The following is a 19,961-nucleotide window of genomic DNA, read 5'->3' as shown; positions in this document are numbered from 1 at the left end:
TAGAGTGAGAAAATTTAATGTTCCAAAAACAGCATTCTGAACAAGATATGGTCATTTTGAGTTCCTAGTGATGTCATTTGGTCTAACTAATGCCCCGATAGCTTTCATGGACCTCATAATTCAAATTTTTAGAATGTATCTTATTTTGTTTATTATTGTCTTTATAGACGATATTTTGATATAATTAAGGAGTGAGGATGATCATATGGATCATTTGAGAATAGTTTTTTAGGTTCTCAAAGATAACCAATTTTTTGCTAAATTTAGTAAATGTGAATTTTGGTTGAAATCGGTAGCTTTCCTTGGCCACATTGTCTCTAGTGAAGGGGTCGAGGTCGATCCGAGGAAAACGAAAGTGGTCAAAAATTGGCTTATGCCTTTGATTCCTACCGACATTCGGAGTTTTCTAGGACTGAATGGTTACTATAGGAGGTTTATTGAAGAATTTTTGTTTATCGCATCTCTATTAACGACCTTAACCAAAAAGAAGTCCAAGTTTGAATGGTCAGAATCTTGTGAGAAGAGATTCCAATTGCTGAAAGATAGACTCACCTCCACTCCGGTATTTACCTTATAGGAGGGTATCGATGGGTTTGTGGTTTATTGTGATACCTCTTGAGTGGGTCTAGGATGTGTGCTCATGCAACACGACAAAGTCATAGGTATGCCTCTAGATAACTCAAGCCACATGAGAAGAAATATCCAAAATACGACCTTGAGCTTGCAGTTGTGGTATTTGCTCTTAAGATTTGGAGACACTATCTATATGGGATACAAGTTGAAGTGTTCATAGATAATAAGAGTCTAGAATATGTATTCACCCAAAGAGACTTGAACTTACGCATATGAAGATGGTTAGAGATTCTAAAAGACTATGATATGAGTGTCTTTTACCTTCCCGGGAAAGATAATGTGGTGACGGATGCTTTGAGTCGAGTGTCTATGGGTAGTGTGGCTCACGTAGTTGATGAGAAGAAAGAATTAGTGAAGGATGTTCACGGTTGACACAGTTGTGTGTCCGATTAGAAGAATCTTCAAAGGGTGGTTTTATGGTTTGTCAAAACTCCGAGTCGTGTATAGTGGTGGATGTGAAATCTAAGCAACGTCTTCATACCCTATTGATGGATTTGTAGGAGTCGGTCCTTAGAAAGAATAATGAATCATTCTCCCATGGATAGGATGGGGTACTTAGGTACCAAAGAAGGTTATGTTTTCCGAATATGGATGGCTTAAGGGAAAAGATCATGGAAGAGACTTATAGCGCCCAATATTACATTCACCCGTGGTCCACCAAGATGTATCTTGATTTGCGTAACATTTATTGGTGGAATGGAATGAAAAGTGGGCTCGCAAATTTTGTGGCTAGATGCTCGAATTGCCAACAAGTCAAAGCCGAGCATCAAGGGCCGAGAGGTCTTATCGAGAATATTGATATTCCCACTTGGAAGTAGGAAGATGTCAACATGGACTTCATGGTAGGTTTACCTCGTACCTGTTGGCAACATATGGGTCATAGTGGATAGGTTGACCAAGTCAGCTCAATTCCTTCCCAAAAAGGTGTCTTACTCGGCGTAGGAGTATGCTAAATCATATGTTAAGGAAATTGTGAAGTTGCATGGGGTCCCCTTGTCCATCATTTCGTATAGGGGAAATCAATTCACTTCACATTTTTTGAAATCTTTCCAAGATGGACTTGGTACGCAAATAAAGCTTAGCACCGCTTTCCATCCTCAAACGGATGGACAAGCGGAGCGCACTATTCAAATTCTCAAAGATATGTTGAGGGCTTGCGTGATTGATTTCAAGGGCAATTGGGATGATTACCTACCGCTAATCGAGTTTTCATACAAGAATAATTACTATGCAAGTATTTGTATGACACCTTTTGAAGCACTTTATGGCAGAAAGTGTCGGTCCCCGATTGAATGGTTTAATGTGTGAGTTTTCTCTTCTTGGTCCCGAGTTAGTGTATGAAGCCACAAAGAAATTTTGACTCATAAGGGAGAGGTTGAAAATGGCTTTTAGTCGGTAAAAGTCTTATTCCGACAATAGAAAGAGAGACCTTGAATTCGAAGTACGAGATTGAGTCTATTTGAAAATATCACCCATGAAAGGGGTTATGAGGTTTGGAAATAAGGGGAAACTTAGTCCCCGTTATGTGGGCCCGTATGAAATTTTAAAGCGTGTTGGTAGTGTTGCCTATGAGTTGAGGTTTCCAAATGAGTTGGCCATGATTCATCCGGTGTTGCATGTTTCTATGCTTAAGAAGTGTACATGTGATCCAATTTTCATTCTTCCTCTAGAAGGTTTAGGGGTAAAAGAGGACCTTTCTTATGAAGAGGTCCTGGTTGAGATCTTGGATCGCCAAGTTAAGAAATTTAGGAATGAGGTTGTCTTTGTAAAAATTCTATGGAGGAACAACCTTTTTGAGGACGCAACATAGGAGGCTGAGGCCGACATGAAGCCCCGCAATCCTCATCTCCTTCCCCATACTCCTGGTCAAGATTAAGGGGAAAAATTCCTTATATAGTTATTATGAATAGTATTAACCTTTTCATGTTTTTCTAAACATATGTGCTTATTATAGTAGAAATTCATGCCTAAGTTGAGTTCTTTTTCTTTCCATGAAATATGCTTATTATGTTGGCTTTCACTTGAGTGTGTTATGTGCTATAAGTGTTCATGGAAGATTATAATGAGCACTTCTGATGTTATTTGATAAGAAATCAGCATGTCAACTTTTAATGTTCATATTGAGCTCATATTGAAATGGACAAGGTAGTACCTCAGTATGTGATATGAAAAGTCGAGATTTTGTTCTGGTAAGTGTGGATTAAGTTACTATTTATTTATGCTATATTTATGTTAAAGGTAGTTGAGATGTCCTCCTATGAGTTGTGAAACATTATGATTTTGGTTGTGGTTGGCAACTAGTCTTGAATCCTTTTTCTTTTCACAATATTTTGTTTAAGGTGTCATTCGAGGACGAATGTTCCTAAGGGGGGATATTGTAACACCTTGTAAATCCATGACCTATAATAGAGCCTAATATGTTTAGTAATAATTATTTTATACTTACATAAGTATAAAAAACTTGTTTGAGAAGTATTGGAGCCATAGGATTAAAGAAAGACCCTGACGTCCGAAAACTAATTAATTTGAACTAGTTAACATCCTTATGTTTGGTGAAGGTATCGAAGTGTCAAATGAAGTCCAAAATATGTAAAGAGACCTTGTATAGGTATTATGTAATAAAAAGGGTCCAAACGTACGATAACGACACCCCAAGGATCACCCAAAGGGTCCTTGGGGAGAACCCAAACATGGGTGGGCAGGCTTCCTGGCAGCATGCGAACAAGAAGAATAGGAGGAACAGTTCGTGACGCACGTTGCTCACGAGGTGTTCTTCCTCAAGATGTGAGGGGAATCCTCGCGAACCGAGGCTCACACGCACCTCACTACCTCAACCAAAAATTTAAGAAAAATAACGGGATTTGGCCCTGCGACACGCAACTATTTCCCAAATATCGTAAAAGTCGTATTTTGGGTGTTTTGACTTCACAAATTAACCCTTTTAAGTGAGGGGTCTTTTGTGTAATTTAATGAGTGACTATATAATGTATTAGTGTAAGTTTTAGGTTCATTATAACACAAAAATCAAGTCCCACAAGTTGAAATAAAAAATCACCCTCTCTCTCCCAAATTCTCTCTTCCTTAAAAACTCCATTGAAAACCAATAGAGCTCCAAGAAGAAGATAAAGACTTCATGTTTTTCAATCAAATTTCGTATATCTATCATAAATAAGTTATGGTTTCTTTCACTCTTGGGAATTCTTTCCCCAAGAGGTCCTTCAAAAGATGATTTATCAATCCCCCAAAGCAAAGGGTTTTTCTCCTCAAATGGGTCTTCTTTGTAAACAAAAACTGCAAAACAATTGTGATGAATTATGATGAATTAATGTTTTTAAGTGTGAATTAATGGTTAAAATTGATGAACTCCTATGAGTTTTCCCTTGACCTTGGATTGACGAAGATGAATTGTTGAGGGTGATGAACATGGCACTGTTTACTTTGATTTAAGTTATGTTAATACATCATGAATTTCCATATTTCATATGTTGGTTGTGAGTTCTTAGGTATTAAAGTACGAAGTCTCATGAAGGGAAATGAGGTATGATCTTGATTCTCCTTTGATCTCAATTATGCAAGGTGAAATCCGCTTATGTGATAATGATGCTATAGCTAATTCCGTTGTTGTGTTGTTGGTGACAAGGATCTCTCATCCATAACCCTAAATCTATGAATGTGATATGGAGTACGAAATTATTTTCTGATGTGATCATTATAGGATTGAATGTAGTTTCTCATGAATTATAATGTTTTGTCTAACGTGAAAGGATAATTCTCACTTGTGATCACCTATGAGCTATTATGATAAGATGTTTACTTAAAGGTCTAAAAGAGACTATTGTGAACTTGTATGATGTAATAAGATGATTACTAAAAGTAATAAATTCTTATCACCAAAAGGGCATGTAAATGAAATGGATCTCACGTAAGTAAGTCCGATCTCCCACATGGGTTTCCTCACGTTAGTAGTCCGGGTTCCCAAATTATGTATTGTCTCATGAGAAGGAAACCTCCACGTTAGTAAGTCAAAGTTTCTAGCAACAATCTCCTTTACCCTTAACTATGTGCCCCATAGAACTCTAGCTTGGTTGATCCACTTAGATAGCTATGTACGAATGGTTACACTTTAGGCATGTGTTAACCCTCTCTTTTCGGTGTTGGAGTAGAACACCAGATCTCATGTAGTCTCACATGGTATCACGTCGGTTATTGCAGTTCTTTCCCTAATGTAAAAGTAAATGAATAATTCAAGTATGTGAACTCTTATTAGGTTGTCTTGAAGGCTTCTGCATAGGATAAGGGAGGGTATAAGACTTCTCTTACTCATTGCACATGTGGGGTCCTAAGGGATGGTCTTAGTGGTGTTATTTTAAGATTATAATGATAATTATGGTTGTTTTAATAAGCTATGAGTAAGTATTGATGTATAAACATGATATGAAAGTATGTTATAAGTATGAATTGGGCTGCTTAATGTGATATTTATCCTTGGATGTGATTATGGGTTTTATCTTGGCATTGTACAAGTATTGCTAGGGTGATCTATATGCTGGGTTGCTAGTATGTCCAACTGACTTATTTTGTTTTTTATACATGCATGTTAAGATAAATTGATAGAAAGCATGGTTTTGAGTAAATTGTTCTTTTCTCACGCATTGATGATTTTGTGCATAGGAGACATACTTAGTACATATGGTTTGTACTAACATATATTATCTCCCTTTTCCCCAAACATTTTAGGTTCAGACCATTGAGGAGATTCGTGGTCATTGATGAAGAAGACTTGACTCTTTCTTAAGTCAATTGTGAGTCCTCATGTGTTCTGAGGATAAAGCCACTCATCAAGCCTTATTAGTTTTGTCTATGCTTTGAGACAATTATTCCATTCTTATGTTGAGACTTTCATTGTAGCATATATGAAATATTGTAATAGACTAAGGCTATGCCCAAACCATTGTGATTCTTTCTTTAAATGGTTTAATGTGAGACAAAGTATGAGACTAAATTCATATATGTTGTATGTTGTTTACGCGAGAAGCCTATGTATGCTTTCTATTTAGAGGTCTATGTAAACCTCCTTGCTATATAAGCAAAAGTTTTTAATTTTCTCGTATTTTCTTACCTACGATGTGCTATGACAAACGCTAAAGGCTTGTCTTAGTCCTCGTAGAGGACGAAAATGTCGATAATGACTAGGGTGTACTTTGGGTCGTTACACCTTATTTGGCACTTTCTGAATTTTAGAGCTTAGGAACAAACCCCATAAAACTCCTACTCGTTTTTCATCATTCTTGAGGCTTAAAATAATTTTTTCGCTGCCCAAATCCATTTTTCGATCCTTAGAATGTAATAGAATGGGTGAATATTGATGGTGGAAGGTTTTGTTGTAGATTATATGGTAGGAACAACCATAATTCGAACAATTGGAATCATGGGTTCATAGAATTGTTATAGATTTAGGTAATTAGCGATTGTTTAGTGATTCCCATATTAAGTTGATTGTTGTAGACCAAGAACAAGCATAATGAATCAGAAATATAAGGATCAAGTTTCTTAGGGTTTCAAGCTTGTTTCGATGTAGGTAATGATTCTGATTCTATGATTGTGTGATGTATGTTCATTATTGTTTCATTATGATACTTGTATGCATATGAATGTGGCATTATTGATCACACTTGTTGTAAATGAGATAGATGAACTATTTTTTCCATGAAACCAAGACTTAAAGGTATATCTTGAGGATGAACTTGTGATTGTGATTATGGTTTGTTAAATGGGTTGGTTGTAACTTTACGACCAAACTAACTTGGATTGGTTGCCATATTCTTCCGCATTGTTTGGATTGGTTGCCATATTCTTCCGCATTGTTTAGTTATTGTTGTTAGACTTCTGTTAGAGTTTGTGGAAGCTCTATTTATTTCCTTAATGTTTGACTTAAATGCCTTAGTTATTGTTTTAGTTGCTTGGTTTGGGTTATAGTAATGGTTCTCCCACCAGAGAGTTAGTGTGGGTGCCAATCACGATGGTCTGAGTTGTGACAAAGTTTGTATCAAAGCCTAGATTCGTTGATCTGGATGTTCCAAAATGTAACACTACGAGGTTTGCCGAACAGTGTGGGCCGAGTAACACTATATCATCACTGTAGCTCTTAAGTTATAGATTCAGTCATAAGAGTATTGTATTTTTCATATACATCAATTATTTGTATTTTTACATATATATCAGATATTTCTTGTATACTTCTATACATTCAGAGTTCACAACATGCTTTCAGTCAGTATTTCCTTATATTGCAATTACTTTTAAACTGCGTATATTGAATAAGAGAACCACAATTTACCAGAACTTCTAAGAAATCTTCATAAATCATTACAGTAAAGAAACAAGGACTCTTTCAATTAATCAATAGGCAGTCCTTCTCGCTCTCATCAAAACATGTTTCCATCTTCTCCTTATGCAAAATATATTTCCACAATAACTTCTAAATCATACAAAGTATTAGAAACTAACAACTAGATGTTTAAGTTCATAAAAATAATACTAATAAAAATAATGGATGAAATGGTGGAGAAAGGCATAGTAAAATATCAAAAATAAAAAATGTAACACCAAGAATTTTTGTAAGATTCAATTTGATTGTACAACCCCCTTTTTTCGATCTTTTGACTACCTTTGTATTTCAAGAATAGATCCATGTAGTCTAGTGTTGTTGGGGAATATCCAACGTGATACTATGCACACAATATATTTAAAAAGTAGAACTTTAAATAAAAAAGCAACTAAATAAGGGGGAAATCAAAATTCCACGCAGATAATAGATTGAATCTTGATGCGTAGAATAATTATAATAAGCTCATAAAAATAAAACTAAAATAAGAAGTTAAAAAAGAAATTAATCATGCACACACCATCTTCCGAGAACCATTCTATTTTTCTACTAGTCGACAATGTATTCACATTCTATCACGCACAAATTACATCATAAATTCATACTTTAAAATTGTAAATATGAGAGCATAACCCCCTTATTATTCTAAATATCATAGAAAGATACATGTCTTTTCCGTTAGATCCAATTTTTCATGTGGAATACCATTAGATTGCTTTAAAAAAAACTGCATTCATTTGGAAATATATTATGAGGTATCATAGACATATCTAAATCCTTTAGAGCCTTTCACTTAAGTTTGAAGATCAATATTCTCATAGCAGTTGACATATTGAGGAAAATATATTAACTATTTTGAGATATTTATGTACATTTTCTAGAGTAAAAAATTCATGCATATATTAATCCTTAAAATAACCAACTATATTAAAGTTTGTTTAACATTAGATCAGTAGTCAAATGTGCACTGTGTTTTTAATCATGATCTAAATCCAAATATGAAAAAGAATCTAAGATAATCAATTCAGGAACACTTGTCTAAATTACTTAAATTGAATATTAACAACAAAAATAATCTAACACATATATAATTTTTTAATAAAAATAAAAAATCATAACACAAATGGTTCTATATATCATGCAAGTACACCAACTTATCGAAAATAATGTCTTATAGACAATGGAAACAGATGTAAAAATAAAAGTCAAATCCAATGTGTTCATACCCTGAGTAATAGGTGTCTTCTTTCATAAAATGGATGTCTTTAATGACTTTCTACATGGTGATTTGTTTGATGAGATTTACATGGATTTACCTCAAGGATTTCAGAGTAAAAAAATCATTGTATGTGTTAAAACAAGCAACTAGGCATTTTAAACAAAGATAATATGATCATTCTCTCTTTACTAAAGGAGCACAAAATGTATAACCATTGTCTTAGTCTATATGTATGACATGCTTATTACATGTGACAATCTAAAGCTAATTGAAGAAACTAAAGATGCATTACAGAAAGCATTTAAAATGAAAGACTTGGGAGGGTTAAGGTATTATCTTGCCATTGAATTTCTTAGGTCCAAGGAAGGAATTATAATGCATCAAAGGAAGTATGCATTAGAATTGATTTATGAAAGTGGCCTTGGATCGGTAAAGCCTGTTATGACTCCTATAGATATTAATGTGAATTTGACAACTAAGGAGTATGGTGATCATGTTTTCAAAAGGCACTAATCAAGCAGAACCTATTGTTGATAAAGGATCTTATCAAAGACTCATAGGTAAAAAACTTCTATATTATCATGAATAGACATGTTCTCTCATTTTGCATTCATGATATAAGTCAATATTGAAAAGGTCCCAAGCAGTCTCATATGGAAGAAACACTCAGAATAGTCAAGTATCTTGAAAAATAAAACAACCAGGACAAGGGGTCTTACTATCCAGTAATAAAAACAATGTGATAGCAACCTATTGTGATGCATAATGGGTTGCGTGTCCTACCTCTAGAATGTAAGTAGTAGGTTATGCAATAAAGGTGGAAAATTCTCTCATCATTTGGAATTCTAAGAAACAAATAATAGTCTCCAACAGCTCAACTGATGCAGAATACAGAAGCTTAGTTTCCATTGTGGCATAGGTAGTTTGGATAGTTGGGATAATAAAGGAACTTGGTATTGGTGCTACTCTTCTTGTCAAGGTGTATAGTAATAGCAAGGTTGCAATACAAATAGCTACAAATCCAGTGTACAATTAAAGGAGTAAACACATTGAAATAGATTGTCATTTCATTGGAAAAAGGTTATTCAAGGACTGATTTCAAATAACTAGATTCCTTCAAGTGAGAAACCTGTTGATATATTAACAAAAGGATTATCCAGAGTGAAACATGAGTTTTTGAGTTCCAAGTTAGGTATACAAAACTTATTTTGCAGTCTAACTTAAGGGGGAGTTGAAAAATGAGTTACTTAAAGTCATATAGGGACTATGTGTAGTTAGATATAACTATAGGATTCACAAATTGGTAAGGAGTTTGTTAAATTAGTTAATAGTTAGTTAGGGTTATTGTAAGCTAAACACCTATATAAGTTGTACTGATCAGCTCATTGTAACAACGAATTCAATTCTAATAAATATATAATTCTCTGATTCTCAAGATTATCTTCTTCTTCTATTCTTTTTCTTTTTCTTCTTCTTTTTCTATTCTAATCATCAAGAATTCATCTCAATTATTGTACTTCTTCAAACAATAACATCTTTTAATAGTCTCATTTGTTCCTTATTTTATATAGATCCATTAGTTACGTGAATCACTAAACTAAATAATTAAAACTAATTTTCTCTTAGTTCAGTAAATTACACATTTTGGAAAAAAATCAAATCCAAATAAATCATGCTTCAACAACAATTTATTTTATCGTGTTGTTTCATATTAATCAACAAGTGATAACTATGTCTCCCACAATATTGACTTTTGAGGAAGAAGATTGTGACTAGGAAATAAGTAAATCATAAGTTTTGATATCACTGAATGAAAATAATCAATTGAGAACATACAATTCTCCTACAATTCATTTTATTTAATTTAATAGTTGAAAATTTAATCACATTCTATCAAACAAAAACTATGTTAATCAATGAAATAAAAAATAATTAAATATTTCTAATCGAATCAATGTGTTAATGAAACCACAATCCTTTCATTTTTCATCACTCAGAACAACTATATAATTAATTTTTCCACATTATGACATTTTTATATATCTCGTGGATTAAGGGTTAAGAGCAACTAAAAATAAAATAAACATTGAAGTAGAAAACAATAAGAGAAAGAAAAATTTATATTATCTAAAATCAACAAGAAAAACTTTTCACCTGGATACAATTGAAACTATCTTTTCCACCGTTCAAGTAGAACAACTTTTTGTTGCATTATCCATGAAAATAATACCTTTTTTTTCCTTTTATAATGAATCAATATTATTATTGTAATGATTCTATAGGAATTTTTTGTGCTTTTTTCATCTATTCATCATTTGTAGCATTTTTATAGTGACCTCAAGTAATTTATGACATGTTGAGACAATCTGGTTAGACACCATGTTAGTCATGTGTTTGGTTATTATGTGAATTTCGATGTTCAGGTGCTTTTGAACCTTCAATAGTCATTTTCAATCAAAAATTTAGAAAGATGACCTCAGAATCCAATTCTGACAATTCCATCAACTCCACGAGGGTCATTTTAAGCCAGCAACATGGTTGGTACGGCTAACAAGGATTCCAATGTGAGTTTGTACAATTAGGCATTTTAACTTTAAAGTTAAGGCCTAAAGTTTGACATTAGCTAACATTCTTCGTAAATATGCTCGAATGAGAACACCATTAGTGTGGTTAGCTCTAAAATATCAATTTTTCTCTTGAACAACCCTTTGTGTGAATCTCGAGGCTCTCGACCTAATTCCCTGAGTTCCCTTGTGGATGTTGGCTTAAATGGAGTTTTGATTTGGGGACACTTTTTGTCGATGTGATCTCACATGAAAATTTGTATGTACTATTAAGTTCAAAATATCAAATTTGTTACGGTAGCATATGTCTTTTGTATATACAAGATTCTGAACGAATTCGAAATACCCCGTCAGAGTTTTTCCAGTTGCAAAAACAAGCTGACATGCATCTGTTGGTGCAAGCCAAATTTGGTCTTCGCTCTCTCAAGCCCTGGATTGTGTTTGCAGAGACAACGACATTCGATCACCATCTTTTCAGGGTCCAGGCAACATTTGAAAAAGGTTAGGTTCTCGCCTTCGCTTTCGCAGGGACTCAACCGCATTCGCAGGCCATTAGCATCTCTTACCTTTGCGTTCAAAGGATTCTTGCCACATTAGCAAAGGTTAAACTTCTTGCTCTTTGCATTTGTGGCACCTCTAGCTTGCAATAGCAAATAGCATAACACAAGGCACCTTTAAGTAAAAACTTCCATCGCCTAGCAGATAGTATGCTCCCAAGGGAACTAGCCCATTTAGCAAGAGCAAACATGTGGGAACCGATAAGAACATCGAAGTGTCATGTATCTGATATACCGTGGTTTCACGGTATTATTAATACTTTTTCCTTAAGTTTAGTGTGTCCAAAAGCCTTTTTGTGCTAAATTTTATATAAGTTTCTCTTTATTTTCATGAAATTTGTCTAAAAGATGAATGTAGAGGTTTTTAAGCAAGAAATACAGAAAAGTACCACCTACGGAACTTGTGATGGTCCGTCATGCTCGTGACGGTCCATCATGATCGTGACGGTTCGTAGGTGGCATCATAGTGCAACTGCTGAAGGAAGATGGGGAAGTCTGATCAAGTGTGGGGTTACGGAATGCGTGACGGACCATCATAGACATGAAGGTTCGTCCTGCTGGTTCGTCATGAAGATTAGAGAAGTAGTCCAGTACCCAAATTCCTAGAGTTAAAGTGTTTTGGAACGGAGACCTCAACGGACCGTTGTGCCTATGACGATCCGTCATACCTGTCGTCGAGGGTAATGAAGAGAGCAACAGAAGAAATTTCACAAGTATGGGACGACGGAGTCCATGACAGTCCATCGTGACCAAGATGATCCGTCGCGAGGTCCGTCGATCTAGCCGCGTTTTGACAGATTTCCAGCAAATAAAGTCCTTATTTAATTAGGTTTTTTTTTATAAATAGTTCGAAAAACCTCATTTTTGAGGTTAGAATCTTGAATATTATTAGACTCTTTGTTAGACTATTGTTGATTACTATTACACTTTTGAAGAATCTTTAATCTTCAATTAATTTTAGCAATTGATTGTTGGTGACTTTTGCTGATTAATCAAGTGAACTTTCGGATTTTACTCTTTCTCATTGAAGTAAGTTAATAAATTCTTATATCATATATTTGAATATTGTGATTATGAAAATGGGTGACTAAACTCCATAACTAGGGTTTTGGGAACCTTATGCATTGAATAGTGAGGTAAAACCTAACTAAAATAACAATTCTAGAATTGTGTCCTGCGTGTATTGATAATTCTTTCTCTTAGAAGTCTTTTTAACGGATGACCAATGTTAGAACTCGCCTTAATGCTACTTGCCGGACAAAGGAGGTAGATAATAGGAAAAGAATTATCAACATAGATTTAGTGTATACCATCTAATAGGCTTGTATTGATTGGTACGAGGTAATAACTTAGTCAAATATCGAATACGATGCTTAATATGAGGTAAATATAAGTGTTAGTATAGATGTTGGACCAAGGATTTAGAACTACATAACTTATCACTTTGCATGCAAGATACTAGGAAAGAATTAATATAGTTAGAATTATCAAGTTATGAACCTGTGGTGAACATGTACACCCTAGTTACCTTAATTAATTGATTAAACTCCAACATTTGAAGCTGTTAGTTGTCTCTTTTAATTTCGCTAGTTATTTTCATCTATTTAGAAATAGAAAACCCCCCTTTTATCATTTTTGCTTTTCAAGGAAGTAACTGACTGAACAATAGTAATAATAGATTGAAGTTAAGTCTAAACTATTTTCCTCGTGGGAACGATCCCAACCTCACCGTTGGGTTATTTACTTGACACGGCCACTTTACTTCTTATTTAGGAAGTATGCTTGAGCGTATAAAATTTTGGCGCCGCTGCCGGCGAAAGTAGCTTTTAGATTAACTTAAACTTATTACTTTATTTTAGTTGATATTTTCTTGATTTTACTTTGTTTTATTGTTTTTGATTCTTGCAGAACCATCTTTCTTGTATTCCAAATACACGGAGAGGAAGAGAACCCTTGTTTCCCTATGATCACAAATTAGAGCGTACACTACGCAACATGAATCAAAACTTGGGAATTAATGATGTTGATCCAAACCAGAACATCCCCGCTCCGGTTGATGTTCATGGTCAGTGTTACTCGATGCTTCAGGTGAACACCAACAGAGGGGACAAAATCCGGCTCCACGGCCCCAAGAAAACTACAGAGACTATGACAATATAGCAGACTCCGATGGGGCCACTTGTCTTTCCCCCTCTACCACCAGGACACACTTTTGTGGTAACTAGTAGCCTGATACAAATGCTCACTGCCAGAGGTTTGTTTTTAGGGCTACCTTCCGAGGATCCAGATGCTCATATAGCTAAGGTAAGGGCAGTTTGTAAAAGTTGTGTAGGGAGGCCTGACTTGGACTTGGATGTAATAGGGCTAAGAGTGTTTCCTCTCTCACTGACGGGAGAGGCTGCTATATGGTTCGCTGAGCTCACTTACAACTCAATTTTCACTTGGAACCAACTAAGGGACGTTTTCTTAGCACGCTACTACCCGGTCTCCAAGAAACTAAACCACAAATATAGAGTGAACAATTTTGTGGCACTACCAGGAGAGTTAGTTAGTAGTTCTTGGGATAGATTAACCTCATTTTTTAGAAGCGTCCCAAATCACCGTATAGATGATGAGTCACTGAAGGAATACTTCTATCGGGGACTGGATGATAATAATAAAGCGGTGTTGGACACTATAGCAGGGGGATCTTATGGGGAGTGTCCTTATGTTGAGATTGCTGAAAAAATTAGAGAAAATCTCCCGGAATAATAAAGCTTGGAGTACTAGTAAGTCAGATACCAGGAGAAATAACTTCGCAGTGCAGTCCACTCACAACCCAGCCACAGATGAGATTCGTGAAGAAATGGCTCAGATGAAAACTGAGCTTGGTTGGTACTAAAACATGTCACTGGGGGTGGAGAAAAGACAAATGCAGTCAAATACTTGTCGAAACCACCGCCACAAAATGATGAGTGCTATTATGAGGAGGATTCCTATGCGGTAAATGAGCAGACGGGGGGTTTCTGGCCAAGTTCCCAAGGCTCTAATCAGGAGAATTGGCGCCAACGTCAAGGGAACCAAGGTCAGAACTATGGTAACTACAACCGTGAGGGTCATTATGTCCGAGATGGAAACTACAACCGCGACAACAACTTCAACAGGGGTAACTATGGTAATAGAAATGGGCCCTATGTTCCTCCTCAAAATCGTGAAGTTACTCCTAGGGATGGTGGAGGTAGTATGGTGCGAGTTGAGGTTATGTTGCATAAAATGATGAGTAGGTTCGATGTTAGTGATGAGCACAATAAAGAGTTGAGTAATGATTTAGCGGGTATAGGTAAAAAAGTCGATACACATGCAATATCGATTAAGTAACTTGAGTTACAATTGGCCCAATTATCTGCGACTGTGAAAACAAGGCAACCGGCCACTCTTCCTAGCAACATTGTCCAAAATCTGAAAAATGATGGACATTGTATGTAAATCACTACTCGCAGTGGCAAGCAAACCATTGACCCACCTATGTCGTCTAATGAGAAAAAAGTGACAAAAGATACTGATAAAGTGGTAGATGTTAATGGTGAAGTAGAGGATAACACTTTAAAAGATGCTGAAGTGTCTAAAAAGGTAACTCCCTTGCCTAGGACACCACCCCCATTTCCTCAAAGATTATTGAAAAATACCGAGGATGGTAAATATCGGCGTTTTATAACAATGTTAAAGCAACTTTCTATCAATGTACCTTCGATAGAAGCTTTAGAACAAATGTGTGGTAACGCCAAGTTTATGAAAGATCTGGTTACAAAGAAAAGATCGGTCACTTTTGAGGATGATGATAGAATGCAGCATTGTAGTGCTATTGCTACAAGATATCTGGTACAAAAGATAGAAGATCCGGGTGCGTTCACTATTCATTGTACAATCGGGCTATTACATTGTGCGAAAGCATTATGTGATCTAGGGGAAAGCATAATTCTCATGCCCCTCTCGATTTACAAGAAGTTGGGTTTCGGTGATCCAAAGCCCACTGTGATGCAGCTACTGATGGTTGATCGAACAATGAAAAGGCCTATAGGGATACTCCACGATATGCTAGTAAAAGTGGAGTCGTTCATATTTCCGGAAGATTTTGTTATTCTTGATTGTGAAGTCGATTTTGAAGTGCCCATTATTCTTGGGAGGCCATACCTTGCTACGGGAAGAGCCTTAGTAGATATGGAAAAGGGGCAGATGAAATTTTGGTTGAACAATGAGAAAGTGAACTTTAACATTTGTAGGTCCATGAGGCAGAGTGGTGAGCTCCAATCGGTATCTGCTATAGCCTATAACATTGGTGATACTCTTGAGACACAAATAGGAGAACGTCTAGGTGTAGAAGCATTAGCGGCAGTGATAATGAATTTTGATAGAGATTGCATTGACGAGTATCAGTCATTAGTCGTGGCTCTTGATCGAGGTGATGTTTGTTTTAAACCGAAGAAATATGAGTTAGATATGAAGAATCGTGAGTCCCCACCCACAAAACCATCTATAGAGGAGTCTCAAAAGTAAGAACTAAAATATCTCCCACCTCATCTCAGGTATAAATTCTTAGGAAATGGTGACACTTTGCCGGTAATCATTGCATCAGACCTGAATGAACAACAAGTTGAGAGTTTGGTGAAAGTGCTAAAAAGGTTCAAAAGAGCTATTGGGTGGACTATTGCGGACATTATTGGGATCCCTCTTGGTACTTTCTTTCATAAAATCCAACTCATGCCTGATCATAAGCCAAGTATTGAGAGCCAGAGACGCTTAAATCAACCTATGCAAGAGGTCGTGAAGAAGGAAATCATTAAGTGGTTGGATTGCAGAGTAATCTATATGATCACCAATAGTAGTTGGGTATACCCTGTTCAGTGTGTACCTAAGAAAGGGGGAATGACTATCGTCTCCAATGAAAAAAATGAGCTTGTTCCAATGATACCGGTTACTGGATGGAGGGTGTGTATGGATTAATGCTAAATGCATGGACTGAAAAAGATCACTTTTCTATGCCCTTCATGGATCAGATGTTGGATAGACTTGATGGAAAAGGGTGGTACTGTTTTCTTGATGGATATTCGGGGTATAATCAGATTTCTATTGCACCATGAAGATCAAGAGAAAACCACTTTTACTTGTCCATATGGGACCTTTGCGTTCAAAAGAATGTCGTTTGGGTTATGCAAAACACCCGCCACATTTCAGAGATGTATGATGTTGATATTTTCCAACATGGTGGAATATACTATAGAAGTTTTTATTGATGATTTTTCTGTGGTTGGTAATTCATTCGAGCGGTGTTTGAACAGTTCATTTGAGGTCCTTAAGAGATGTGAAGACTGCAATTTAGTACTAAATTGGGAAAAATGTCATTTCATGGGGAAAGAATGTATTGTTTTGGGTCATCGCATTTCAGAAAAGGGCATCGAGGTTGATCGAGCTAAAGTCGAGGTAATACAGAGACTTCCCCTACCGATATCTGTGAAAGGTGTGAGAAGACTTCTTGGGCATGTAGGTTTTTAATGGAGATTCATCAAAGACTTTTCAAAGATTACACATCCATAGTGCAAACTGCTGGAGAAAGATTGGAAATTTTGTTTTGATGAATCCTATCTTAAAGCATTCGGCGAGCTAAAAGAGAAATTGGTGTCTGCACCTATCATTATTTCTCCGGATTGGAACAGTCCATTTGAGCTGATGTTCGATGTTAGTGGGGTGTCTCTTGGTGTAGTATTGGGACATATAAAGAACAAAATCCTTCACCCCATTTACTATGCTAGCAAAGCCCTAAATGAAGCTCAGAAGAACTACACAGTGACTGAGCAAGAACTCCTTGCAGTAGTCTTTACTTTTGAAAAATTTCGCTCCTATTTGCTAGGTACTAGAGTTATAGTGCATACTGACCACTCAACATTAAGATATTTGATGGAAAAAAAGGATGTGAAACCTAGGTTTATTCGGTGGGTATTGCTACTACATGAATTTGACTTTGAAGTGATGGATAGAAAAGGAACTGAAAATCAAGTTGCTGATCATTTGTCCCGTCTAGAGTATGAAGCTATGAGAGAGTTAGGGGATAAGACTGACATTGATGATACTTTCCCCGATGAGCATGTATAGGATGCTTCACAAGACTTAATTCCATGGTTCGCAGATTTTGCGAACTATCTGGCTAGTGATATTGTTTCATCAGACTTGTCCTTTCATCAAAGAAAAAAATTCATGTACAATGTGAAGAAGTTATTTTGGGATGAACCATATTTATATAGGAGTTGTGCCGATGGGCTTATTCAGCGTTGTGTGCCAGAATGTGAGATGTTGAGTGTGTTGGAAGCATGCCATTCCTCACCCGTTGGTGGACATCACAGCGGTATCTGAACCGCTCATAAGATATTAATATGTGGTTACTATTGGCCAAATCTTCATCAAGATGCTCATGAGTTTGCTAAAGCATGTGATCGATGCCAACGAAATGGCGGCATTTCAAGAAAGCAAGAGCTCCCTCTAAACCCCATTCTTGTGATTGAGTTATTTGATGTTTGGGGTATTGACTTTATGGGCCCTTTTGTGAGTTCTCATGGAATGATATACATTCTAGTAGCGGTTGATTATGTATCTAAATGGGTTGAATCCATCACCCTCCCAAACAATGAAGGGAAGAGTGTCATTGCATTCTTAAAAAAAATATATTCTCTCGTTTTGGCACCCCAAGGGCAATTATTAGTGATGGGGGCTCCCACTTCTACAACAGATTGTTCAAGGGGTTATTGGACAAATATGGGGTTCGCCATAATGTGTCCACTCCTTACCACCCTCAAACTTGTGGGATGTTGAAGTGTCGAATTGGGAGATCAAACAGATATTTTCAAAAACATTGAACGCTAGTAGAACATATTGGTCAAGGAGGCTTGATGATGCTCTTTGGGCCAACCGAACAGCGTATAAGACTCCCATAGGTATGTCCCCATACCAACATTTATATGGGAAAGCTTGTCATCTTCCGGTTGAGCTAAAGCATAAAGCCATGTGGGATATGAAGAAGTTGAAAATGGATTGGAGCGAAGTTGCAGAACAACAGTTAACTGAGTTGAATGAACTCGATGAATTTCGCCTGAAAGCTTATGAAATCTCAGCCCTCTACAAAGAAATGATGAAGAAGTACCATGACCAAAAAATTGAAAAACGAGAGTTTATGGTATGGGATTTGGTGTTTTTATTCAATTCTAGGTTGCGCTTGTTTCCGGCCATGCTCAAGTCCAAATGGAATGGTCCTTACATGGTTACCCAACTATTCCCTCATGGAGCAGTTGAGTTGGAAACTAAGGAGGGTGTGAGGTTCAAGGTTAATGGACAACGCATAAAAATGTATCTCGGGCATGCTGAATCGGCGAATGAAGTGAACGAGGCATACCATCTTGATGAAGTCTGAGTAACCAAGTGTCCTTAGTCATGCTGCGACGTTAAATCAGGCGCTTGTTGGAAGGCAACCCAATACATATAGTTTTTCTTTCTAGTAATGGTAGCATTTTATACTAATGAGTTTTAAATTTGCAGGCACATCACAAGGAAATTCTGCAGAAAATTACTCTGCAGCAGTCACTGTTGGATACAGCGACGGACCGTTGAGCCTGTGACGGACCATCGATGAATCCATCGTGCCAGGTACATCTTTATGTTGTTTTCAAACTAGGGTACATGCGACGGAACAACCGATGGACCATCACAACTGAGACGGACCGTCGTCGGGGAATCATCGCGTCATTAATGAAGCGTACCTGACCTGACCCGGCTGGGGTTTTTTAAAAATTAAACATTTAAAACCCCCACCCCTTCATTTCACCCCATTCCTTCACTCTTTCTCCCATTTCCCTCCTTTTTCAACTTCCAAAGATCGTAACCCCTCTCTCTTACAACCGATCATTTTCTCCAAATTCTCCAAATTCCTAGAATTCATCATCTACTAGTCAGAGCTGCTACTTTGGGTCTCTAGTTGATCACCAATTACATTTCTCTCTTGTTTTTCTCAAATTCTCAGGTATGTGTCTCTAATTTATACTCATTTATATTGCATTTTTTAATCAATTAGTATTAGTTTAAATCTACTTGATAGGTTCATTTTTTAATAAAATTTGGTCTGACATAGGTTGAAAATCCTCGAAATTGCTGTGTTGAAACTCTAGAAATTGGTGCTTTAGCATTGCTAGTTTACTAGGTATTTGGGTTAGACAAATGTAGGTTAAAACACTACCAATTCGATTTGGGTCATAGGGGATGAATGGGGCATCCACAATTCTATCGTTGAGTTATAGAACGAGACCCCGATGACGAACCATCGTACCCACGACGGACCGTCATTGGACCCGTTCCAACAGCCCTAACACCCCACTATCCAATTTTCTCCAAGTTTCCACCAACGGCCACATGCAACGGACCGTCATTCCCATAACGGTCCATCCTGCACAACCGTTCTGGTTGTCAGAGACCCTATTCCTAAGGGTCTCTCACTTTTTCTAAGTGTCCTCCAACGGACACATGCGGCTAGCAGTCTTTCCCACGACAGTCCGTTCTGCATAACCGTTCTGGTTGTCAGAGACCCT

The 19,961-nt window shown here is 36.7% G+C and overlaps 1 protein-coding gene across 1 annotated transcript; it reads left to right on the top strand.

The window, feature by feature from the left end:
- The first annotated feature begins 18,388 nt into the window (after window positions 1-18,388).
- On the top strand, window positions 18,389-18,793 carry LOC138348918 (uncharacterized). Its single transcript, XM_069298516.1, has 2 exons — window positions 18,389-18,522; window positions 18,592-18,793. Exons 1-2 carry the CDS (start codon window positions 18,389-18,391, stop codon window positions 18,791-18,793), a joined length of 336 nt encoding a protein of 111 aa, XP_069154617.1.
- The last annotated feature ends 1,168 nt before the right edge of the window (window positions 18,794-19,961 follow it).

This window comes from Solanum lycopersicum, chromosome 5, assembly GCF_036512215.1.
Source record: "Solanum lycopersicum chromosome 5, SLM_r2.1".
NCBI classification, from domain to species: domain Eukaryota; kingdom Viridiplantae; phylum Streptophyta; class Magnoliopsida; order Solanales; family Solanaceae; genus Solanum; species Solanum lycopersicum.
Note: the sequence above shows the minus strand (reverse complement) of the source record. Positions and strands in the feature narration are given on the sequence as shown.